This window comes from Austrofundulus limnaeus, unplaced genomic scaffold (assembly GCF_001266775.1).
Source record: "Austrofundulus limnaeus strain Quisiro unplaced genomic scaffold, Austrofundulus_limnaeus-1.0 Scaffold208, whole genome shotgun sequence".
NCBI lineage: Eukaryota > Metazoa > Chordata > Actinopteri > Cyprinodontiformes > Rivulidae > Austrofundulus > Austrofundulus limnaeus.
In genome coordinates this window covers 192,349-218,871 of record NW_013952610.1, presented here as the reverse complement: position 1 = coordinate 218,871, position 26,523 = coordinate 192,349, and the positions used below count along the sequence as shown (strand labels likewise).

Genomic DNA, 26,523 nt, shown 5'->3' with positions numbered 1-26,523 from the left:
AAAAAAAAAAAGATGATTGATATTTTTCATCTGCACTCCTGAGCCCCTCAGGCAGATCAACTGAAAAGCTGTAATATTTGTAACTCTATTAAAGCTGCACCAACACAGTTCACAGCTCTTCTAAAGAATCGACCTCTCTAATTTTCTTTCATGTAATGACCTACTTTTATTGCTTTTATTGCCCTTTTGCTTTTTCCCCTCCATGGGCTGGAGTCCATCTTAAATTACGTTTCAACCACGTTCTTTTGAAGAGAGTTTATTTGGAATTAAAACAATTTTTTGTGTTTTCAGCTGAAGGTTTTTTTTAGACTTGGTGGTCTTTATTGAAAAGCACTTGTTTGTGAAACAAAATCACCAGAAGATGTCATAAATACAAAAATCTTTATCTCTCTCTCTCTCTGTGTTCCCCTGCAGGTTTTGGACCTTGCTCGAATCTGAGCTGACCCAGTAGAACTCAGTCGAGCCCACCCAAGGCCCAGCCACGTCAGTGAAAATGGCTCCTGCTGCCATCTCTCATCCTCCATCTTCTTCTTTCACCTCCCTCCAGTCATCCTGTTTTCCCTCCTCCTCCTCACTACTCTTCCTCCTCTTGTCCTCCATCGTCCTGCTGTCCTGTCCTGCATCGGCCCATGCGGCTTCCTCTGAGAACTGTTCCGCTAGTGGAGATCCCTGTCAGGAAGGTGGGTGACAAAGAGCTAAAACATACTGAAAGTTGTACAATCATTGACCAAACAGTGTTTAATTATTCTGTTTCTCATATTTCAGGGGTCGTACTTCCTGTGTGGAACCCTCAGAACCCCTCTGTAGGCGATAAAGTGGCGCGGGCCATTGTTTACTTTGTGGCACTTATATACATGTTCCTGGGCATGAGCATCATAGCAGACCGGTTCATGTCGTCTATAGAGGTGTGTCAATCATCAAATGCTCAGATTCTCATTATCCCGTGATGCTACATCGGTTTATTTAAGTGGATTTGTGTACTTCCTGTTGTAAACTCTGTAGGTCATAACATCCCAGGAGAAGGAGATCACCATAAAAAGGCCAAATGGCGAAACTACCACGGCCACGGTCCGAATCTGGAATGAAACTGTTTCTAATCTCACACTAATGGCCTTGGGTTCCAGTGCTCCTGAGATACTGCTGTCAGTGATTGAGGTTGGTGCATTACAAGCTCAGATTCTTGGATACAAACTGAGACGGGGTGATGATAATCTCCTCTACGCAGGTTTGCGGTCACGGTTTTGAAGCCGGGGCCCTGGGTCCCAGCACCATTGTAGGCAGCGCGGCCTTCAACATGTTCATCATCATCGCCCTGTGTGTTTACGTGGTTCCTGACGGAGAGACGCGGAAAATCAAACACCTCCGGGTGTTTTTTGTCACGGCAGCTTGGAGCGTCTTCGCCTACATCTGGCTCTACATGATCTTGAGTGTCTTTTCCCCTGGAGAGGTGGAGGTGAGGATATGTTTTGAGCAACACGTTCTCACTCCCGGCTCATCAACATATTGACGCTTGGTCAGGTATCATCTACGTCCAGTTTTAACGCGTCGGGAACCCCCCTCGCCTCAGTCATTGATGCCCGCAGCTTTTCCGGGTTGCGCCACTTAGGGGTCTTTTGGGTTGGGGGTCTGTGGTTAATATGAGGGATCAGGATTGATGGTTAATTTTAGGTACTGAGGTCGGGGATAGACTGTATAGGGCTAATAGAAGTTAAATTTAGGGTCTGGGATGGTTAGCTGTTGCGCATTCTCTACACTTTCAAAAATGGTTAATATGAGGGATCAGGATTAATGGTTAATTTTAGGTACTGGGGTCAGGGATAGGCTGTATAGGGCTAAGATAAGTTAAATTTAAGGTCTGGGATGGTTAGCTATTGCGCATTTCCTACTCTTTTCAAAAAATATGACAACGCGCTCGTCCTCCTCCGCCTCATCTCGTTAAGAACTGACGCGAGGAGGTACCCGACACGTCCGAAGCTGGACGCAGACGACTACCTGACCAAGCGTCAATATGTTGATGAGTCGGGAGTGAGAATGGGTTGTTTTGAGACAAAACGAAAACAAGGAACCAGTTTGAAGATTTACCGTATTTTTTGAAGTATAATACGAAAAATTAAATCCATAAAATCATCCATAAAGTTGGGGGGTAGTACTATACTCGGATCAATATTTTTGCTGATGTATTTTAACTGAAATATCGGCCTCATTCACAAAATGCCAGAGTCCGGAAATGAAACCACGTCGTAAAAAGCGGTTGAAGCGAGCTTACCTCTGACACTCCTTTGTACCTCAGAGCGAGATAGTAACAAATCCAAGCAGGCAACATGATGTGAAAAAAAAATGAAAAAAAAGTCAGTCCTGCAGCTTAGTAATGATAATGAATTAATGACATTAAAGTGCGACCGGGCCGATCCTGGAACAACAACAAACACATGTTCGTCTGTTATGGCTGCTGTCTACCGGTGTTCTGTAAATGTTGGTCTACCTGAAAAACATTTCCCCACCAGAGGGGGCGCTCGTGAGACAAAGAGGATGAGATTGTTGTTGAGTGAGATTCTGATGCCTTTATTACAGACGAGGAATACCAGAAACTTTTAATGATACATATGATGGTGAGCCTGACTTTAAAGGATTTTGATTCAGCTCCATCCACACTTGTTAGAGCCACATAGCTCTATCGGTTTATGTCACATCAGTTAACAAATGAGCATTGCTAAATTTCATATTAATAGGTTTTTTGTAGTTACTTTCATACATTTGTTGTTGTCTACCTTTTAGTACGTTGTTAAGATAAAATAAAAAAACTGATACAACAGTCAAATGATCATTTTACTGATATTTATAAAGACTGCAAAGGTTGAAAAATCCTGAAATCCATAAAAAATTGAGGTATTATGAGAATTTAATTTTTTATGCTTTTTAGGCTAAAAATGGGGGGGAGGTCGTATTATACATGAGATCGTATTATACACAAATAAATACGGCAATTCATCTTTTTTTCTCTCTCTCTGCAGGTATGGGAGGCTGTGTTGACCTTCCTCTACTTTCCCCTCTGTGTGGTCCAAGCCTGGGTGGCCGATCGACGCCTGCTCTTCTACAAGTATGCCCGCAAGCGATACCGCGCCAACAAGAATCGTGGCATCATCGTTGAGACGGAAGGAGGTCCAGACGGAGGATTTGGGGGCATGGACGGAGGAGTCGGAGGAGCTCTGGGTCCGGGCGGTTTCACCAAGATGGACATGCTGGAACTGGATGGACAGATGGCTCTGAACTGCCACAGTGGGATACATGCAGGGATGATGGGAGAGGGTGGAGCAAAGGACGAGGAAGACGAGGCCAGGAGGGACATGGCAAGGACACTGAAGGAGCTGAAGCAGAGGCATCCAGACAAGGACATGGAGCAACTGATTGAGATGGCTAATTATCAGGTGAGTCAGCTAATCTCTTTGTTGAAATAAGTTAAAAAAAGAACATATAGTATTGACAGTATTTGGAAAGATTGCTGCAGTGTGGATAATCAGAGTGAAATTGTCACGGAGGAGCTAAGAGTTTTGCTAACTCTATTCTGAGTCAAGCTAACAGCTACTAGGAGTCAAACCATTAGCTTTTCACAGCTGCTCAGAGAATATTGATAAAAGCTTTTTTGGAGTCATCTCAAAGTCCAGCAAATAGCTACTAGGAGTTAGAGTAAAGCTAACAGCTACTCAAAGGCTGTGTTTTGTCGGCTGCATTTGTTGGCCACATTAGTAGGCCGCTATGAATTGGGACAGTCTACGGCACATGGCAGTGAAGTAAGCGGCCAACTACGTCAGCTGCAACCCCTGAATTGAGACAGCCTCACCCCAGATTTACACTACCTGCGACTCCGCTGCGCTGCGCTGCGCTGCGCAGTTTGCAGCTGTTCGTTTGTAACCCATTTTACTGTATATGGCATCAGCTCCGCTCCGGTGCGACACACAGAGGACGGAGGGTGTGCAGGAAGGAGATTGCGCGATAAATCCAATGATAAATGTGGAAGTCAGAGCAAAAAATAATTAATTCTGTGAAAACATTGATATAAAAGCTTTTGATATCTATGTTTGAAACTGCATCGCTGTCGTCTTTTTGAAACTTCTGATTTCAAAATAAAATCTGCGTGTATCGTATGTGTACACGTATGCTACATCTACATGTTGCCATCTGCTTCCCAAACAGAATGATACATTCTGACAGCATTTGTGTATAAACAAATCCATATATTGATTAATATAGCTGGGGTTTCGACAAAATTATTCCGCCTACTGGTGTCTTATTCTGAAAATGCGGATGTTGTGCTTGTTCCTTTTCCTGTTGATGCAATGTGATCTCTGTAGATTAACTCCGGAGCAGCTCCGGTGTCCGGAAAAATAGGATCGGTTCTAATTTTGCCGGATCGCCGTCCGCCATTCGCAGCCAGTGTAAATGCTCTCATTTATTAGAATGGTTGTGTATTTGCTGCGGAGGTCAGACCACAGCAGAGCCGCTTGTAGTGTAAATTAGGGGTCAGAGTCAAACTAATGCTGCGTTCACACTGAAACTGATTTCAGCATCAGGAACGTCAGGTTTATATGCAAAGTCTATGATGGATGCACGTCAAGCAGTGCTGCGGAGCGTTTAGCGCGATTAGAGCGGCACCATTTGAACGATTTGAACGATTTGAGCGAGTGGAGCTGGAGTTGGAAAATCTGAACTTTTGCAGCCCGATGCGGTGCGTCAATCACTCAGAGAAACTCCACTGTGTGACGTAGTTACAGATTTTCTGACGCGACAGTTCCCTGAATGATTTGCTGTCAAGCTAACTATTAGCCTATTTGGAATCAAGCTAAATGCTACTCAATATCAAACAATAGCTGCTTATAGTAATGCTAACAATTGCTCAAAATTATGTTATTACATGGAATATACATGGAGTCGAGCTAACAGCTACTCAAAGTCAAGCTAACAGCTAATTGGAGTCAAACTAATACCTACTTACAGCAATGATGTTTGGAGTCAAACGAACTGACATTTATCACCAAGCTAATGGCTACTCAGAGCAGAAAACATTCAAAAGCATATTTCTGCCATCTAAAAGAAATCAGTCATTTTAAAAGCATTTCAAGTGAAGGTTTTATCAAAAAATTTTTTTACATTTTCTTCGTAAGTTGTTCACATTTTTGGATTTTGTTTGTTTTTCTCAATCGCGTTTGTTATGCTACGCTAACTGTGTATGGTGAAACAGCTGAATGGATTTTTGCCAAAGATAACAAGTGATGAACATTTTCTTTCGGTCTTATCTCAAAACAGGGACTACAGGCAGCAAAAACAAGTTATTCCCAAAGCAAATGCAAGTGGCCTTTTTTTCTGAAGAGATAAGAGAAAGCCGAGGGGACTCACAGTAGCTGTAAGATGGTTTCTGCATTGCAGTAAGCTTGGTTAGAAAAATAGCAAAAACTGTCAGGAAGGTTTTATATAATGTTTCAATGTATCATAATACAATTATATTTGGCATAATCATAACTATGAATGTAAAAAAACAGGGAACAATCAGAGAATTCAGATTCTGGGAGTTTGTAACTAATTATGACGTGCTTTCTTCTAAATTTAGCTCTCAGTGAAATTAATTTGCATCCCAGTTGACCTGCATACTAAACTGGACTTGGGTGAAGATCTTCTGGCTGTAATTACTTCTCAAAAAGAAAAATGTTTAAAGGGAAATGAAGCTTACCGAAATTGCTGCTGCTGCTGTGCTCGTCCCGTAGATTTGAATAAATTCCCAGCAAAGAGAACACATTTAATTTAACGATCTTCACTGCTACAAAAGCCAATTTGTTCATTTTCAATTTGGTGGATCGTTAGGATTACTATTCAGCCATGCAGTTTCACTAAAATCATTGCTATTAGATTGATAAGCACCATTAGGTTCGACACTTCGTCTGAGAGCTGGAAACAAAAGTTCGGTATTTTATGCAGAATTTTCATTAAAGAAATTTGAACCGTTCCATTTATAGAACCAAGACTAACCTGAGCAGAGAGCGTCCCGTTCTCAGCGTGAAAGTAATCGATCATAACTGTTTCATCTGTTTAATCAGGTGCTGATGCAGCAGCAGAAGAGCCGAGCGTTTTACCGAATCCAGGCGACCAGGATGATGATCGGAGCCGGCAACATCTTGAAAAAGCACGCCGCAGACCAGGCTCGCAAGGTGAGGTGCTCTTTTATGGTCCGTGTACTGTTTGAAAAACAAAAAAAACGAGGGTTACTCTAGTTTCATTTTTCACTCCAATACGGAAAACAGTCTGTCTTTTTAGTTTTGTGAAACTACAAGTTTAATACAGTAAACAGTTTGAATCATCATTGATAAACCATCAGCTGACGCCTGTTAAAGAAATGTGGATCTAGTTAGCTAGAATTTATTTATTGCGACCGTCTGGTTAGTTAATTATAAAGTAAAACGTTTTTATTCATACCAAATAAGAAATATTTTTTAAATTACATTAGCCAGACCAGCTGTATTAATAAAAAATACAGTAACGTTTGTTAACAAGTTATTTAACTTCAAATCATCTGGTAACGGCAGTATTAAAATTCCAGATTGAGAAGAATAAATATTTTTCTGTTTTTGGAGATTTAAATGAAAAATAGAGAAAAATTGCATTTCCTGCGAAGATGCAGTGTGAATGCTTAATGCTGAAAGATTTGTGATGAATAGCTAAAAACAGGATAAAACCAGCCTAAAAATAGCTAAAAAGAAAAGGTAGCTGAAATATAAGAAACAGAGCTCATGTTTGCTGAATTAAGCAGTAAGAAGCTGAAATTATTACAAAAAGATGAATTTGGCTTTGAAAAAAGCTTCAATTAGCTGAAGAGTAGCAAAAAACATGGAAAAAATCTGAAATTAAGCAGAAAGCAGCTGAAAGGAGCATAAAAACTAAAATAACAGAGAAAACAGCTGAAATTCACAGAAAGTAGCTGAAAGAAGCACAAAAAGTTAAAATTAGCAGTAAAGGTCAGAATGCTAGAAGCCACAGGAAGCTGAAATTAGCACAAACAAGTTAAAAAAGGAAGAATAAAATTAGGATGAAAATAGAACAAAAGGTAAAAAGTTCAGTAAATATTTATAAACATTTTTGAAAGGTTTTACAGCTGCATTCATTTTTCATTAGAAAAACATGGCCRAAAAAGCTAAATAAGTCAAAAAGTATAAATTGTTGAAATATCAAAAGTCATAGCTGAAACGTCCTGAAGGAGCCGAACGTTTTGATCTATTAATGGTTAAAACAGCACGAACTGTGGAACGAGTTGAGCACTGAAAAACAAACGCATTCGCACAATAACCATCTAATTTTCAGTATCTGTTGAAAATGAAAAAAAAAGTACTCAGAACTTTTACCCCTCAATGTGACCTTTTCATCCGATACTTAAAGCTGCTAACCGTCTCTATTGAAGGTGGTGAGCAGCCACGAGACTCAGGCTCAGGAGGACGACCCTCACACCATCAGGATGGAGTTTGAACCCTCTCTGTACCAGTGCTTCGAAAACTGCGGCTCGTTGAATCTGACCGTCGCAAGACACGGAGGCGACCCCGGAGTCACCGTCAAGGTGCGTTTGTTTACCGATGAGAAGTGGAAATAAAAGTCAAACACCAGAGGAAAACAAACACATTCCTCAAATCGATGTTTCTCATTAGAGATAATTAAAAACCCTGGTTTTTGTTCATTTTTTTTCTAATGAGTTGCTCCTTCGGGTGGAGAGATGTTTCAGGAAAGCTGGGAAATGAGCTTTATTTTTATTTTCAGGCAGCTCAAGGAAAAGCCCATCCCTTTGCAACAAACCATTGATCTCTGTGTTAACGCCGGCCCGATCCTCTGACTAAGAGAATCTGTCTGAATGAGGGACCCTCCTGCCGGGAGCATCAGTGAAGAAGGCTGATATCTGCATAATCTTTGCATCTGATTCTACAATGTTGCCAGATCACTGTGTAGGAATTCACAAGAACCAGACTCCGGGGGTTATAAAGACATTTCATCATTCAGATAAATCCTCTCATTGTTTATAGATGTTTTTCTATTGTCTGCTCTCACCACAGCTCGATTCCCCCTTATGGCGATCTCCAGTTGTTACGTCACGTAATATCATTTACACACATTATTTACAGCTCTCTCAAATGATCGGACAAATCGGCGTGACTTCTACGGTTAGCATCAGAACAGAAAAGGATGTTCCAAGAGTGAATTTTGACACATCCGACTTCAGGAAATATGAGAAAGTTCAGTTAAAACGTTGCAGGAGGATCGAGGTCTTCCACAGACTTAGAAAGCGAGCAAAATTGTTAAAAACATTGGTGTTTTATAGCGTAGCTTGCCACTTCTATATTGTGTTTATTTTTATCAATCAAACCATTTCTTCTGCATCATTAAAGAAATTTAACGTTGGTTTCCAATTTAAGTATAACTAGACATGGGTTTTTACGATGTAAAAACAAGTGTACATTGCCTTGTAGCATGTCATTGCAGCATGGCTTTGCCTGCAGCAATGGACTTGCAGAATGAACTGTGACCAAGTTCAAATGTGTTTTCTACACCAGCTTGTGCTTGTCAAGTCAACAGGTGTTTGTAATAAGGGTAATTTGTGTGACAATATGAAGTTTGGAGAGATTTTCTGTTGCTTTAGCTAGGTTTTGTACCCTGCTCTCCCACATGAAAGTCCATGGCATTGAACATTAGACCATTGGAGCTGTGGCCGAGGGTGGTGCCAGGGGTTGGTTTGTATTTGTGCAGAAAGGGGCCACATTGCCAATGCAATTATTGACACTAAACTGCATAATAGTACAACAATAGAGCAGTATTAAGACAACATTATAGTAAAACATCAAAGTACAATCATATTAGTATTGTAACCACTGAACTATTGAGATCAAATATTACTAAACAATGGTTCAGTACGGAGTAGATACAGCAGGGGGCAGTATTGGATCAATACAAGGTTCTATTGACTCCCATTATAAATTATTAAACATTAATATTTCAAAAACTATAAGTTGTACAGGCACCAAAAGGCACAGCCATCATTTGGCACAGGAGCTTTACAGATATAAATTAAAATGGCAGCTCTAGGACAAAGTATGCAGGAGGAGAAGCATGGCAAAGTGGAGATGACTTGGATGGGAAACGAATCACAATAGTGTACATTGCATTGGCAATGCACACTGATGATAATATCACTGTATGTGTGAGTGACTGCAGTAGAGTGCCGTATGAGGCTAGCATGGATGCTACGAGTAGAACTAGCACTACAGTCAAAACATTAAAGGGTTTGCTGCAGAGGTGCTCAATATTGACTTTTTGCCGATATTCAATATGCCGATATTATTCAACATTTAATTTCCACTTCCGATATTAACGATATTACAAACCAATATTAAGATGGCATCACATATCTCCTGTCAGGGACATTATGCCTTATTTTTGATACCCCACTGGATGCACTCCATAGGTAAACACTGTCTGTACCAAAATAACTGAAGTTAGGGAAAAACTGCCTCATTTATTTTTAACATTTTGCCTYAAACGATAGTTTGGATCATGCTCTCTCTGAGATAATCCAGTTTGATGATGTCATCAGTTGTGCACCGGTGAACGTCTCTGGACCACAAGCATTTATTAACACATTTTGGTCAGATCCAGGCGTTAATTTATCAAGCTTTTGTTTACCAGAAGAGAAACCGATACCGATATATAGAGATTTTATAATTTTATGATAAAATCGGACCGATAATATCTGTAGGCCGATATTATCGGACATCCCTAGTTTGCTGTACCTGTTTATGGACAGAAAGTACAGGAATAGGATCTGGGTGGACCTGTGTTGGTCGTTTACCTCCGATAAAATGTTCGGAGCAGACATGAAGTCCATGGTTGCACTTTTTTATGGTCAAACTCGGCTCGTCCTATCACTCGAATCAGCTGTTAGCTAGCATCTTAGCTTGGTAAAAGTGACAAAAATACTCCTTTTATGTTGGGATGATATCCTGAGTCACTGTAACAATCGTGGCACAATGCCTTGTGGTCCTGGTGGAATTTGATGCAGTTTTCCCAAATATATTTAAGTTTAAACATGACTAAACCAATGGAGCCGCTACCAGTTTATACGTATGGGTGTTGAGCAGATGTAGTCACATGACTCATGTTCTAAAAATAGCCTGATCATTTGACCCGACTTGGTTCTACACGGTCTCTAGTGTCAATGAGGTGGGTTGTTAAAGTGTAGCCACCTGATATTTACAAAAGAGAAATAAAGTCCCAAACACTCACGGTCCTCTGCCACGTTGTCGTAGTTGATAGCTGAGTGGAAGTCACGTCCTTCCACCACAAATCTAAATTTACGGGTCAGCTCGTCGAGTTAGTCCCATCACATCCCATGTTTAGTTCAAATACAGGTGAGCTGTCGCCGAATGTGCTGCGACAAATTCAAAATAAGACAAATATTCTTACTTTCAGCTTCATGCAGCTTCTTTACCAAAACTAATCAAGTCTTTTGCAAAAAAAAAAGTCTTGGTCCTGTGGCTTAGAGCACCATGATAGCAGCTAATGAATATTTCACAAATGCAATCAGGATTATTATTTGATGCCTTCATTTCCTCACACCTTGATTTACCAAAAAAAGAGAGAGAAAAAGCCTTCTGCAGCAATAATGAGTCCATAAAATGACTCCAGACTGTGGAGCCTAAAGCTAAGAGGATGTTCAAAGAACGCATCGGTGGTTTGATTTCTGCCAGAAACAATTCTATTATTTTATGTTGCTTTTTTTCTCTTTTAAATCATTAAAATAAGGAATAATTTCCAACACGTAATGGCAAAATTGATGAATTCAGCTCTGCACACGTCTGGAAAAACCTGAAATATCACCCAGCCTCGGGACAGAACCAGAAATATCAGGCAGAGGAATGAGTGTTGAGAGGGAAAAAAAAGAAGAATTAAGCAGATCTGAGAGCGTACACATTTCAGCAAGAGCTAAAAATAGATTTGAGCTGAAAGATTCATCTCAGCAGCAGCAGCAGCAGCGGAGGCGTTAACCTGACTTCACAGTTCAGCTGCAAACAGAAACAAAGTCGTTTGGTTTTAGTTTGTTTACGTTCAGACGAGATGAGTGTTGGAAAAAAAAAAGGCTGAATGAGGAGAATCTTTATGATCACAGTGTCTGACCAAAGTGTTTGATTTAATGAGGCTGTTTCCATTCTTCTGCCATGTCCCTCTGCGTTAATCTGCCCTTTTCATAAGTCTCATCTTTTTCATCTTTCTGTTTTACTCTCATCTCCTCCATCTGCTCCCAGGTGGATTACCGCACGGAGGACGGCACTGCCAACGCAGGTTCGGATTACGAGTTCGCTGAAGGAACGCTGCTGTTTAAGCCGGGGGAGACCCTGAAAGGTAAACTAAAAACAAAACAAAAAAAAAACAATCACTGACAGTAAAAACTGATGACATGTTTTCTGAAGCCGTGTCACTGAGACTAGAGCTCAGATGAGAGTCGTCCTCAGAGCTGCGGATGAATCCGTCTCAGGTTTATTTACTCCAGTTACTCAGAGTTGGTTTTCTCCACAGAGATCACCGTCGGCGTGATTGACGACGACATCTTCGAGGAGGACGAGTACTTCTACGTGCACCTCAGTAACCCCCGTGTGGTCGGTTACCCCGAGGTGGGCGCCGCCCCGCTGGACAGCAGCACCGCGCCCAAAGCCGTGCTGGGCGACAACCATACGGCCACGGTGACCATCTACGATGACGATCACGCAGGTAAACAAAGTGTGAGACGAGGAGATTCACAAGGATCTCAACTGATGTGCATCAGGTTGAACCATAGACTTGAATAAGATCACTAGACTGAGCCCCGCCCATACCGTCCACTGGTAGTGTCTGTGACAACATGGAGGAGCAGAAACAGACCAAACAGGGCAACAGCTCACAGCCTCCATAGAAACTAATAGATAAACAGCAGCTGAACTGGATCTGTTTCACAGATTATCTGTCATGTTTTTACAATAAATTAATAACTATGTTAATTTCATTCAACAAACATGTAAAACAGCAGATTTATACCAGAAAAATATTAATAAATAACAATGATCTAAACCAGACCTGAAGTCAGCCTGTAACTTAGACTTTAGCTAGTTGAAAAATTATGACTTCAGTTAGTAATAAAATATATTTATAATTTCTTCTTACTGTCATAAAAATAATAATAATTCTATTTACCAGTCAACAGTTAGAAAATGTTCTCTGGTTATAGGATGAAACTTGTCTCTATTAGCTAAACATCTCCTTAACATGTCAGGTTCCTCTAACAGAAACCTAAAAATACTCACATTTATAATATTATTTTACACTCTGTAGGTCTAAATATTAATCAGAGGACAAAGTAATATTTAATAGTTTGTGTTAAATTGTTGCTCCACAAGCTAATATCTGTTAACCAGTTCAATAAATAACAGTGATTACATGGACTTTATCAGATTATTTTAATTTTAAACTGTTACATTATGTTCTGCTCAGATCACATTGAGCTAAATAAGATCAAATCTGCTGACTTGTGTTGTAAAATGAGACGTTTTCCTGTTTATCTTCTGTTAATAAATCCATAACACAAACAGCTTTTCTGACATCATTTAAAACATTAGATAGATTATATAAACTGTAAAATATTAATAATAATTGGATTAATATTATTATTAATAGTTTTAATGATTTATACATCGCCAGTCCTGTTTTTCAGCTCTGGTGTCAACATGTACAGTAACGGGAAATCCAGACTCTTGACCGTTTAGCGTTAGCCGTTAGCTTAGGCCGGCTGAGGGAGACAAAACTAAACACTTAAAAATGAAAACCTCTTTAGTGCCTCCTCCTTTTAAAGTTCTCGAACACGAGGACGAGTCTGAATCAGAATTAATTAATTAATTAATTAATGAGACCACGTTCCTTTCCTCCGTCAGGCATCTTTACCTTCGAAGGCGCCAGTCAGAGGGTGAGCGAAAGCGTCGGCGTGATGGAGGTGAAGGTGCTCCGAACGTCGGGGGCTCGAGGTTTGGTCGCCGTCCCTTATCGAACCCTGGACGGGACCGCCAAAGGAGGGGAGGACTACGAAACGGCTGCGGGGAAGCTGGAGTTTCAGAACGACGAGACCATGTGAGTCCACCCCCACCCTGCCAACACCGGAGACAGAGAAGTGTTTAATAATTCCAGTTTTGGGTGCAGGCTGGTCTGGATTAAACTCTGGAACACGCTCACAGAAACGCCTCTGCGACCTGCAGTGCATGAATTTTTAATCTGCTGATGTTAGCAGTGTTAAATTGACCAATATATAAAGCTGTTGGGGAAGCAGCTTGCTCAGTGGGGCTCATAAAACACACAGTCTGTGTCTAGGTGTGTGTGTGTTTGAACTGTCCATCTTACCAAGTTTTAAAATCTTATTTCCAGCCAAAAAATATTTTTGAGCTTGTATTGAGACTGATTTACTAAACAAGAACTGATTGTGTGAGAATAATAATCTTGTTTTCAGAATGTGTAAGATTATTTGTCTTGTTAGTCTGAAAATTTGACTCAAATTAAGTCGAAACTTTCTGCCAATGGAGTAAGAAAAATTTACTTGGTAAGATTCTTGAAATAAGAAAAAAAATGAGTCAAATCAAGTATTTCAAGAATCTTACCAAGTAAAATTTTCTTACTCCACTGGCAGATATTTTGACTTAATGTGAGTCAAATTTTCAGACTAACAAGACAAATAATCTTACACATTCTGAAAACTAGATTATTATTCTTAAACAATCAGTCTCTTGTTTAGTAAATCAGACTCAAAACAAGATCAAAAAGACTTTTTGGCTGATATAAGATTTTAAAACTTGGTAAGATGGACAGTTTTTGCAGTTGGATCATATCATGATTTAAGACTGAATCTTTTGTGTTGTTGCTGCTAGTGTGTCTCTAATTAATACGTATCTTGTCGGCACAGACCAGAGAAAGGTATAAGAGGCTTTTATTTTGAAGAGTACTTAAGGTGTGGACAAACCAGGTTTTTATTTGACACAAAGCGATGAGCAGTCCTGAACAGAAGATTTGATTGGGAACAGAACTAAAGGAAAATGAATTTCCTACTTTCCCTCTCACATACAGTATTTTTAGATTTTTCTTCCAGGAAGTATGATCGTTCTCACCTCATTTCCTTCTTCACCCTCACTTCTACCTTTTTATCATCTCTCAATCCACCTCATTTGCATTTTCCACCCTTCAGACTTTCACCTTTACACATTTTCTGTCTGCGTCTCCTCGGCAGCTCGTTGGCGCCTCGCTTCTTCACCTCTCGACTTCAACTTCTCCATCACCTTAAGTCTGGCTACGTAAACTTTTTATATGCACCAGCATAAAACAAACCCTGCTTTTTACTAAAGTATTAAGTCTCCCTTTAATTATCTTTGGTACTTGGCTTGCTTGGAAAAAAGTTATTTAGCCCTAGAAATTAGTTTAAAGATCTAGGGTAAATTTTCCTCCTTAATTTAATAAAATCAGCCTCTTTCTTGTATCTCTTGTAGTTTTTGCTCTATTTTAGAACAAATATGTGTTCGTTCTGTACAGCCTTGATTTATTCAGAGGTCAAATATTGTTTTTGATTTGTAAGATTTTTTTTTCAGCCAAATCAAAACCTGGACAACTCTTTTGTTTACCTATTTTACCCCTGATATATATTCTAGACAATACTTGAAAATGTAATTCTTCAGGGCAGCTTATTTGGATTTAAAGAGACGGCCTCTTTTCTGAGACACACCCCAAAAAAGGGGCGGGACTTATTGAGTTACACTAAGGAGGATTTCAGAACAAAGCGTTGTAGTTCCACTTTATATAGACCCCAAACGAATGATTTAAATGTAAAAAAGAAGGATTTAAAACAATATGTCCACCTTAAACCTTAAAGAGCTTTAAGAAAAGCTGTCCTGCCTCCCCGTCTCAGGGGTCAGAGGTCAGGATCGGTCTGTGTATTGGTCTTGTCGGTCTGCTTGTCGTGACGAGTCTCCCTCAGGCTGTAAACATCAGCTCGACATCTTCACTGACAGAAGTAGACAGAGCCTGATGATGTCAGGAGATCCTGCTCTGTAAACCATGACTGTGCAGATTTTATCTACTGAGCTGATGTCAAAGCAGAAAATACAGAAGCTCAAACATCCAGAGGCCCCCCATTCAGGGTGGATTTCAGCAGCTAAGGGTGTTTTTTTATGGTAAATGTCAGAGTTTGACACAAAATGCGACTCGGTGGGTGACCTGGTTTGTGTTTATATTTCTGTTCAGTTTATTCAGGGTCATTTTGCAGAAGCCACACGTGTGTATCTGTATTTATTCACTCTGTGGTTCCATTATTTTCTTCAGCAAGTAATTAATTATCTCCGTTTTCAGCCAATTAGTGTTTCTTTTATCTGTCGCTTCGCCCCTCTCCCTAGAGGAGCCGACAAGTGTTTTCTTCTTTCTGTCTGCAGCTCTCAGTTTGTCTTCTCTGCCTCTTTCTGGGTCGTGTGCACGAATCAGTGTGTGTGTGTATATGTGTGTGTGTCTGTGTGTGTGTGTGTGCATGTGTGTAGAGGTTAAGAAGAAGGTGACATGTGCGTGAGACTTTAGAGATACTCTCAACAGGGTCGGGGTTATTCTTAGCCGTCTTCTGACCTACGACTCAGTTCAAGCCGAGAACCACAGAGCGGAGTGTGTGTTTGTGTGTGTGTGGTCCTCTCCCCTGACTGCTAATTATGAATTTGAAACAGGTGTCGCCACCTAACTGTGCCAGCATCTGCTCAGTGACTGCCTGGTTGTGTGTGACGAGTCTCATCTTCCAGAGTTGTCCAGTAGAAACAGGTTTATTTCTTTATTTGAGGTAAAAACCACAGACGCTCCGAAAAACTGGTCCTGCAGCGTTGACTCTTTGCTCTCCTCAAGGTTAGTAGTCTCAGTAGCGGCCACTTGGATTGAACGAGCTGGACGCGGAGAGTTTCGAACGGGTGCCAATTTATTCTCTTTGTAATAATGTGGAATGGCACAGGGAAAAAGTATTGAACACACTTACTGAAATTTATCTAATACTTTGTACAAAAGCCTTTGTTGTCAATGACAGCTTCAAGACGCCTCCTGTATGGAGAAACTAGTGGCATGCATTGCTCAGGTGTGATTTTGGCCCATTCTTCCACAAACAGTCTTCAAATCTTGAAGGTTTCGTGGACCTCTTCTATGAACTCTGATCTTTAGTTCTTTCCATAGATTTTCTGTTGGATTCAGGTCAGGTGATTGGCTGGGCCATTCCAGCAGCTTTAGTTTCTTTCTCTGAAACCAACTGAGAGTTTCCTTGGCTTTGTGTTTGGGCTCATTGTCTTGCTGAAATGTCCAGCCACGTTTCATCTTCATCATCCTGGTAGATGGAAGCAGATTTTTATCAAGAATGTCTCTGTACATTTTCCACTCATCCTTCCTTCAATTATTTGAAGTTTGCCAGTACCATATGCTGAAAAACAGCCCCACACCATGATGTTCCCACCTCCAAACTTCACTGTTGGTATGGTGTTTTTGGGCTGATGTGCAGTGCCATTTGACCTCCAAACATGATGTGTATTCTGGCATCCAAACAGTTCAATGTTGGTCTCATCTGACCAGACTATATTCTCCCAGTATTACACAGGCTTGTTTAAATGTTGTGCAGCAAACTTTAAAGGAGCTTCAACATGCTGTTTCTTCAGCAGTGGAGTCTTGCGTGGTGAGCGTGCATACAGGCCATGGTGGTTCAGTGCATTACTTATTGTTTTCTTTGAAACAATCGTACCTGCTAATTCCAGGTCTTTCTGAAGCTCTCCACAAGTGGTCCTTGGCTCTTGGACAACTCTTCTGATAATTCTTTTCACTCCTCTGTCAGAAATCTTGCGAGGAGCACCTGGTCGTGGTCGGTTTATGGTGAAATAATGTTCTTTCCACTTCTGAATTATGGCCCCAACAGTGCTCACTGGAACCTTCAGAAGTTTAGACATTCTTCTGTAACCGATGCCATCATTATGCTTTGCAACAATAAGGTTGTGAAGGTCTTGAGAGAGCTCTTTACTTTTACCCATCATCAGATGGTTCTTGTGTGATACCTGGCCATCATTTGGGACTGAACCAGCTGATATTAACTTGCACTGACAAGGGGCAGGCTTGCTTTCTAATTACTGAGAGAGTTCAGCTGGTGTCTTGGCTTTCCATGCCTTTTTACACCTCCCTTTCTTCATGTGTTCAATACTTTTTCCCTGTGCCATTCCACATTATTACAAATAACTTCATTTCTGGACATTTATGGTTTGATTTCTTTGTATGTATGGATCACTTGGGTTGTTACCAACATCTGGTGAAAATTTCATGTCATTAGCACCTCTAGTAATATATTTACTGAGAAAAATGGTGACRTGTTCAATACTTATTTTACCTGCCGTAAATTACAAAATATCTCTGTAATTTTACAACAGTTCACAAGTAAATTATTCACATATTATTATTCTTTTAAACTCTAAATAAATTTACCAAGCAAAAACAATAAATCTCAACTGCAACATACTTTTTATAAACGTGAAACACAGTATCTTATGAAAACAAACAAAATGTACATTTTATACCTCCTTCCGCCTTCCAAGTGTGCTAATAAAGTTAAAATCTTCTCGTTAGCATTCAAACATCTCACCCTGAGCCTCCCTTGATGACATGTGCTCATTTTAGCTAGGAGCCAGGGATCAGAAAAACCGGAAACAAAAAAACAAAACAAAAAAAAAAAAACGGAAAAGTAGTGCCCTTCAAAATAAGAGTGCAACAGCCTACACGATGTAAAAATAAATGTTAAATCAAAATAATTAGCCTTCCTTTACAGTCTCACTGGGCTGGTTTGTTTTGTTGGAGACCAGCTGGTGACTTCAAAATCGTGAGGAAATAGTCAATACTGCCTCTTCATCTAAAACTGACCAACTTCGGGATTTATTGCAGTTTTCTGTTCTGTGGGGGGAGTTTTTTCTTCCAATGGACCTTAGTTAAAGGTGACGGGAGGATGTAGTGATGGACTGGAGCCTCAGTACAAATACTGTACATATTGCAGGGTTAGCAATGTCAGTTTTAGCAATATCCTGCAGCCGTACTCAGTAATAAGTTTGTTGCTTTGGTCGGTCATAGTGAAGAAAAAGTCGAACAGCAAATCTCTCGATTTACAGGTTCCAGCCGTAACCTGTAGTTGTGGTCAGCGGGGGGCATGTTTCCACTAATCAGTTAACAGCGAAAAGCAAAACCAATTTTTCTAAGTTTGAAAACGGTTAGTGGCCAGTTAGCTTTAGCTAAATTAGTTTTTTTTGCCAACTTTATGTATGCTAACAGCTAACAAGCTAATATCAAGAGGTTTGTCTCAGTCCCACCAGTCTTCAGCCCCAAAGAGATGAAAACATGATGCAGATTAACATGTGTCTTAGCGGTTAGCGTTGGCTTCTGCTAAGTTAGGTTTCAAAAACTTTGCTAACAGCTAACAAGCTAATATCAAGAGGTTTGTCTCAGTCCCACCAGTCTTCAGCCCCAAAGAGATGAAAACATGATGCAGATTAACATGTGTCTTAGCGGTTAGCGTTGGCTTCTGCTAAGTTAGGTTTCAAAAACTTTGCTAACAGCTAACAAGCTAACATCAACAGGTTGGCATCAATCCCACCAGTCTTCAGCTCAAAGTAGGCAAAGACGTGCAAAGCAGACTGAGTGACTGTCGTCTTGCAGTTAGCAGTTAGCGGTTAGCTTCCTCAGCTTTTTTTTTTACATGTATAGCTGTTTAGTGTTAGCTTCTGCACCTTGTTTTTACATGTTTAGCGGTTTAGCATTAGCGAAGCTAGTTAATGGAATGATTGGGGCCTCATCCTCAGTAATGAGGGCGTTGCTTCGGTCGGTGGTGGTGAAGAAAGAGCTGTATTGAAAGGCAAAGCTCCCTCACCTGTGGTCATGAGGCGTGGATCATGACTGAAAGTAGTGTGGTGCTCAGAGATGTGGGAGGAGCTCGGAGTAGAGCTGCTGCTCCTCATCAGAAAGAGTCAGTCACTCCAGGATTAGATTTCCTCTCACACCTGGAACACATCAGGATCTCCTAGGAGGATGTGCAGAGAGGGAGGTCTGGGTTTCTCTCCTGGACCTGTTTCCTGGCCCAGGCAGGTTGTGTTGTGTGGTATAAATTAATATTTAGCGTCTAAAGGAGCGGAGCTCAGTTCCATTTCCAGGCCCTTTAAACTCAACAAGCACCGATCTGCAGCAAATTCCCGTTTCACCATGAGCTTAAGCTTCTGTAATCCCAGTTTCCTGTCGTGTTGCAGTGTGTGTGTGTGTTGTGTGTTAATTAAGCCCCCGACACAACTCCTCAGTGTTTGTGACGAAGCTGTCAGCAGAGCTGTGATCCTGAATTAGCTGCTGGTGATGGAGACGTTAGAAAACAAGATTCGAACAAGATGCTCTCCCTTCGGCAAGATGTTTCCTGGAATCCAGAGCAAACAGGAAAATGGGAGTGTGTGTGTGTGTTTATGTGTGTGTTTATGTGTGTGTGTGAAGTGTTTGATTTCTGCAACCTGTTCCTCCGTCTGTCACCAGTGTAGGGTGACTAACCCGGAGCTCTTCCTAAAATAAAACATCCTTTTTGAACTCCAAATCCCCCAAAGAGCTGCTGGCTGTGTGCCGTACTCACGTGCCATCGTGTGTGTGTGTGTGTGTGTGTGTGTGTGTGTGTGTGTGTGTGTGTGTGTGTGTGTGTGTGTGTGTGTGTGTGTGTGTCTCAGTGCTGCTGTGTGTGTGTGTGACTCAGCAGTTTTCTACATTTCCTCTCATCGTCCAACCAGCTCATGTGGCGTCATCTCTTCCCTCTCAGCATCTTTAGCTTTACACTGACACCGTCTGCATGTTTGACTCTTCCTGCCTCATCATGACAACTTTCGGCTACTTCTACCTAAAACTTTAGCTGATTATTAGTCAACCTGACTGAGTCGTAACAAGTTTTCTGTTGGCTAATATCAGTTAGCTGCTGCGGCCGTCACCTCCAAAAGTAAATCAGCTGTAAATGGTAATCCAGTGATTAATTTTCAGGAGTTTTATTAAAATCTGCCCGGTTCAGGTGAAATTAATATTGAATCATATTGTAAAAAAGTAATCTGTGGTGTTCCACAGGGATCAGTTTTGGGGCCAAAGTTATTTATAATTTATTTGAATGACATTTTTAAAGCATCAAATAAGTTGAAATTTGTTACATTTGCAGAAGATACTAATTTATTTTATTCAGGAGATGATATGGAGGAATTGGTATCGACTGTAGAACTGGTATTATTAAAAAACTGGTTTGATATTAATAAAATATCTTTAAATGAAAGTAAAACAAAATTCATGGTGTTCAGTGGAGTTAGGGTTAGACATAATATAAAATTAAATTTACATGGAGTTGAAATTGAAAGAGTACCTGAAACAAAATTCTTGGGAATAATCATTGATGAAAAACTATCTTGGAAGTCACATAGAGTATATCAGACAAAAAATATCAAAATCGGTTGCAATTAGTTTTAAAACCAAAGAATTGTTAAATAGAAGTTGTCTGCATGCACTTTATTTTTCAGTTGTAGTCCCATTTATGTCCTATTGTGTAGAGGTTTGTGCTAATGTTTAAAAAACCAATATAGATCCAATAGCTAAACTTCAAAAAAGAGTAATTAGATTAATAAAAATGCTAGGTTTTTTTTTGATTCCACAAACCCACTATTCTTAAAGTCTGTTTTAAAATTTAGTGATATGGTGTATTTAAGAATACTGGAGTTACTATATCGAGTAAGAATAAATAGTCTTCCTGAAGGTATTCAACGATTTTTTAAGTTACGGGAAAATAATTATAATTTAAGGGGGTTCTTTATTTTTGAAGTACATAAAGTAAGAACAAATATCAAATACAGATGTGTTTCAGTATTGGGTGTTAAATTGTGGAATAATTTAAATGATGAAATTAAGTTTAGTGACTCTTTTTTAAGTTTCAAAAAGAAGTTAAAAAGCAAATTAGTTATGAGTTATGGTTTATGATAGTCAGTTGTGATGACGGTGGTGGTAATATATTACCTTTTTTTTTGCATGTACGGACAATAATAATGATGTTGATAAAAAAAAACTGTATTAATGATTTGCATATAACCAGGATGTAGTTGAAATATATGTGTGTTTTTTTGTGTATTTTATTTTGGGGAATCCATTATGAATTGTAGGGTGAGGCAAAACAAGCCATTGACTTCTGCCTTTACCTATTTGGTCATAAAGGGTTAAAGTTTTGTTTGTTTTTGTGTGGAGTGTTCTTTAATGTGACCAATTAAAATCATTCATTCATTCATTCATATTTTGCTAACAGACAAATGGGGTTGACTGTAAAGTGTGCACCAATCATAGATTGTTTTCTCGAAGAGGTTAAAGGACAAATCTTCAGTCACAGCCTTCATTTTAGTTTTGTGCTGTCAGTGGCGAAAAGGCAATGTCTTTTCCTGTCTGTTAGCAAAATATCTCATGAACCACTGGATAGATTTCAGTGAAATTTTCAAAATGTTATCGTTGAATGTTCAACTAGAACTGATAAAATTTTGTAGTCAATCTGATTCAAATTGGCCGCCACAGCTAACCAAACTTAGAAAACACATAAGTTAGTGTAACTCAGTTAATTTGAAAGATTTTGAACAACATTTTGGTGCAGTAGTAGCTGAGAGTTGTCTCGAACATATATTCCAAGAGCTACGCATCATACAATATTAAAAATTGTGTAAAGCTTTGACAATAACTGATGCTGTCAATCCTGTTTGTCTGTTAGTGAAATATCTCCTGAACCACTGAACAGAGTTTGATGAAACTCTCAGAGACTTTTCATTCGATGTTCAAGCACAATTGTTTGGTTTTTGGAGTCAATCCAACTCAAGATGGCTGCCACAGGTTATTAAAATGATGCGTCTCGTTCTGTCTTTTCACACCAAGTTATGAACAATCAACATCTTACCTGTTTAAAATCAGCAACAGGTATTATTTTCGGCAGAACATTTTGAAGATGTGTCGCTGTTTTTTCAAATCCTCTTTTCATGTTAAGAAAACAAAACAAACAAACAAAAAAAATAGACAGAGAACATGTCCCGCCCACCCCGGCTTCTTCTCTCCATCTGCTGAAAAACGTTCTGGTTCCTTTTGTCTCCTTCCTTCTTGTTTGTTGCCGTAGCAACTTTTCATCCGTCCCACTGAAGCTCAATAAAAAGGAGACGGCATAAAAACTGAAGAAGACATAAAAAGGAAAAAAGAAAACAGGCGACTTCTCGTCAAGCTTTGATTGCTAGTTTTTGTCGGAGAGTTGCTGCTGAAAATTTAAATAAAAACTAAGATTGTAATTATTTCTGCTCCTTGATTGTCTGTTGTCATCYTCTGCTGTGAAAACTTCCTGACATCTGAAAATGATTTGGCCTCAGAAAGCAGAAGCGATGAACGGCTGAGTGACACGGAGCTCAGAGGAAGAAGAAACGTGAAATTTATTTTTTCATTCTTCTCTCTCCATCCTTGTTTCTCTCCATCCTTCCTAATGTCATAGTTAAGTAGCTTAAGTCGACATTTTTAAAGTTTCTAAGCTTTCTGTGTGGCAGCTGCTGTCCGTTTGCCTTTTTTATTGACATTTTTATCCATTTACTGATTCCTCTTGCAGTTTTTCACACTTTAAAAGCTATTTTAACCCTTTATCCTTTGTGTCATCGATTATTTTACCTGCAAAATGATGGCATCCTACCACTAGGTGGCGCCGCACAGGAGAAATTCAGCGTAAAATCTCCATTTCGCTGCATTTTCACCAGCTTTTTGCTGCAGCCCTGTTGTACTGGGAAGTGGGAATTTCCCACTTACAAGCCATAAATTTTAACTGGAACAACCCCTACAGTGGGAATTCCCAGTTCGAAAGTGGGAGAGTTCAGAATTCAAGATGGCAGCTACCCACCACAACTCAACARTRARRMWMWYWYTYTTACTTTTAGTAGTATTTTTGTATTATTTATTTCACATTCAGTCAGTTGTACACATAGTACTTTTTAGTGTTTATATGTAGTACGGCAACAATTAAAAGACAAAATCGATTATGTCAATTATAAAAAAATTAGTCGMTAAAAAATTTTATTGTCGATTTTTATTATTTACCTACATAAATGTTCATTTGTGTGGGAGGATTTTAATTAATGAAGAGTTGCTAAATTATAAGTTTATTAACATAATAAAGGGGCACCACCTGTTGCTCTAACAGGAAATTAATCTCGTATTTTTGACTTAATCTCATGTACTGGAGGACGGAGCTCTTTTCAGTTTATGACGGTGAACACAAATAAAAAAACGCGGAGACAAAGCGTGGATTTCACAATATACCCTATATTCATGGATTCAGAGAGAAAAATTACATCACAAGTCGTTTATGGCAAGTAAAGACATTTGCTATCCCAACTGCTATGAATTTAAATAACAAGTGACATCACTTCAGCCAACTACTCCTAGTAATTTTACGCTACAGAATCACCACTCACTATTATCTATTCTAACAAAAGGAGTGAAAACTTCCTAGATTAATAAAAGAAAACGTTGATTCATTTATCAAGAGGGGACGTGAATTCTAAGGGAAATCAACTTCAGTTTTTACATCCCTAATGAAAAGGTTAATAAAATTTCCTTATAAAGCACAATTTATTAAAAGATTTAAGCTGTTTTAAGACAACAGTTCTCTTCTGTTTTGTTTAAACTAGTCATTAGCTCATCCATCAACAGGTAAGATATTGATTGTTCATAGCGTTTTCACAGAATTCCTTTTCCAAAGATCTGGAATATCCTTTAAAAGGTTTTGTTGCGTTTTTGAAAGATTTCACTTCTGTTCTTCTTTTGTTTTCCTGAAGGATTGTTTAATTTTATTTTACATTTTTCATAAACTTCATCTGTTCATCGTCGTCCCGTCACTTCCTGTTTCTCTTCCCTTTTATCTTCCTTTTTTTTCCCCACCTCCTGCCTGTCGTCGTTCTCGCAGCTCTGCAGTCGCAGCAGCCCTCCCTGCCAGGAGCGTACACGCCGACACGAACACACACACCTCGCCGTGGTCAGAGTCCAAAGACTCAGCGAGCGAGCGCATGCACGTGCACGCCACYGCCTTCCCTCCTCTTCCTGCCAACMGAGACCCACCATCAAACCCCCGCGGTCCGAGCTCACCCTGTAATCACAGCTCAAAGACCTACAGCAGCAACAGGCTGCTGGTCCTTCTGTGACCACCACTGTCCACCCACTTCCTGTGTGCTGCAGGCCTCACACACACACACACACACACGCGCACACACACACACACACACACACACACCACCACCATCCTGCCATGCCGAGGCCACATTAAAGCCCTCAGTTCTGGGTTCACTGACTAACAAGGCCAGTGTGGAGCCTCCAGGGTGTGTCAGCTGGGTACTGTTCTGTTTATTCAGCCCAAACACAGCTTTTCTACCAGTTTTTATTTAGTTTTTTAACCGACCAAATTCATTCAAACACGTTTGTCACCATTTGACCACAAGATGTGAAACTGATCTGGATTTTAGCTGCAGGGATGAGCGCTCCAGTTTACGTCACACAAAAACAGTTTTCCACATTTTCTTATTGGAGGCAACAGGTGCAGGAGAGAAACCCAAATTTAGGTCCTCCAGTTCCTCCCGGGGGACCCCGATGTGAGGTTGGAGTAGTCCCAACATCCTTCTGAACCAACAAGATCACTCTTACACCACACGTCAGGAATGATTCATCAGATTATCCTTATGGTGCGTTCACACCAAACGTGATTTCAACATCAGGAGCATCAGGTTTACATRCAAAGTCTATGGTGGACGCGCTTCAAGCAGCGTCGGGAAGTGCTGCGGCGCCTCAAGCGCGATTAGAGCAGCTCGATTTGAACGATTTGAACGATCTGAGCGTTCGACGCGCTGAGGCGCAAATCGCTGAAGTTAGAAAATCTGAACTTTTGCAGCTCGACGCGCAGCGTCAACCAATCAGAGAGACTCCACTGTGTGACGTAGAGACATATTTCCCGACGGGACAGTTTACTGAATGATGTCCACTAACCTGAAACAGATGGAGAGGAGCTCTTTAGCTGAAATGAGTGCCTGCAGTCGGTGTCCTGACAGGAGATATCCGCACCAATGCGTGGCAGCGGCTCATCAGACTGGACTCGGGACAGAAATAGTCCTGAAAGCGAACTGTGAGCCTCTCCTGCAGCTCCTGGTTGATGAAACTCAGAATGTCTCTGAATTATCTGGTGAATTAATTATGAATTAATTATCTGATGAACGTGACATGCTCTTGCTCTCTGTAAATAAAGCAAAGCCACTTCCTCGTCCGACATTAAACAGAGCCCGACAGAGGAGGGAGGGGCGGAGAGGCTGTTGCCGTGCAGCGCTTCAAGAGCTGACCTGCGTCTGACCTCAAAGTGCACAAGCGTCCAACTTGAATGTTCGACTCAACTTGATGTTCGACTCAAGTCTTTCTTCACCACGTCTGACCAAAGCAACACTCTTATTACAGAGGATGAGGCTCCCATCTGTCAGTTAGCTTTGCTAATGCTAAACTGCTAAACACTAAAAAAAGAAAGCTAACACTAAACATGCAAAAAGATCAAATAATAAATCAAAAAACTTTGCAGTTTAACTCAAGGATTTTTCACCATGAACAACCGAAGCAACACTCTCATTACAGAGGATGAGGCTCCAATATGTCAGTTAGCTTGGCTAAGTCTATACATGTAAAAATAAAATTAGCAGAAGCTAATACTAAGCAGGTAAACATGTAAAAAATGACCAAACAATAAATAGAGAGTTTTGCAGTTCAACTCAAGCCCTTCTTCATCAAAACTGACCGAAGCAACACCCTCATTACAGAGGATGAGGCTCCAATCTATCAGTTAGCTTTGCTAATGGTAAACCGCTAAACATGTAAATAAATTAATAAAATTAGTGGAATTTAACACTAAACAGGTAACATATAAAAATATCAAACAGTAATTTGAGAGCTTTGCAGTTCAACTCAAGTCTTTCTTCACCATAACCGACCGAAACAACGTCCTCATTACTGAGGCTCTGATCCATCGATCCTCCTCCCAATCTGTCCCGAACACAGCGGACAAATACTTAAAGTCCTTTGATTGAGGTGAAGWYCCAGAGGATTCCACCTGTTTTCAGTTGTATAGTAGAATATTTACACGGCGCTGACAGAGACTCTGAGGTGCGTGGAGGTGGGGGGACGCAGGTCCCGTTTTGGGGTCCCGGTCCAGAGCTTTAGAAACTCGGCCCTGACATGATGAATGAGCGCTGCTGTGCAAGAATGATGAGCCAGCTCCTGACTGCAGCACCTCAGGGTAATCTGGTATGATACACACACACACACACACACACACACACACACACACACACACACACACACACACACACACAC

General features: G+C 40.3%; 1 protein-coding gene across 2 annotated transcripts in view; it reads left to right on the top strand.

Annotated features, from left to right (window-relative positions):
• Positions 1-282: 282 nt before the first annotated feature.
• slc8a4b (solute carrier family 8 member 4b) overlaps positions 283-26,523 on the top strand; it is a 49,830-nt gene continuing 23,589 nt past the window's right edge. For both annotated transcript variants that reach the window (XM_014019028.1, XM_014019027.1), the window contains exons 1-10: positions 283-680; positions 766-905; positions 1,003-1,155; positions 1,226-1,453; positions 3,012-3,425; positions 6,087-6,197; positions 7,442-7,594; positions 11,325-11,421; positions 11,596-11,787; positions 12,981-13,173. In XM_014019028.1, the coding sequence (XP_013874482.1) occupies positions 494-680; positions 766-905; positions 1,003-1,155; positions 1,226-1,453; positions 3,012-3,425; positions 6,087-6,197; positions 7,442-7,594; positions 11,325-11,421; positions 11,596-11,787; positions 12,981-13,173 (1,868 nt within the window). In that variant the 5' untranslated portion in view covers positions 283-493. The remainder of the gene's footprint in view (positions 681-765; positions 906-1,002; positions 1,156-1,225; positions 1,454-3,011; positions 3,426-6,086; positions 6,198-7,441; positions 7,595-11,324; positions 11,422-11,595; positions 11,788-12,980; positions 13,174-26,523) is intronic.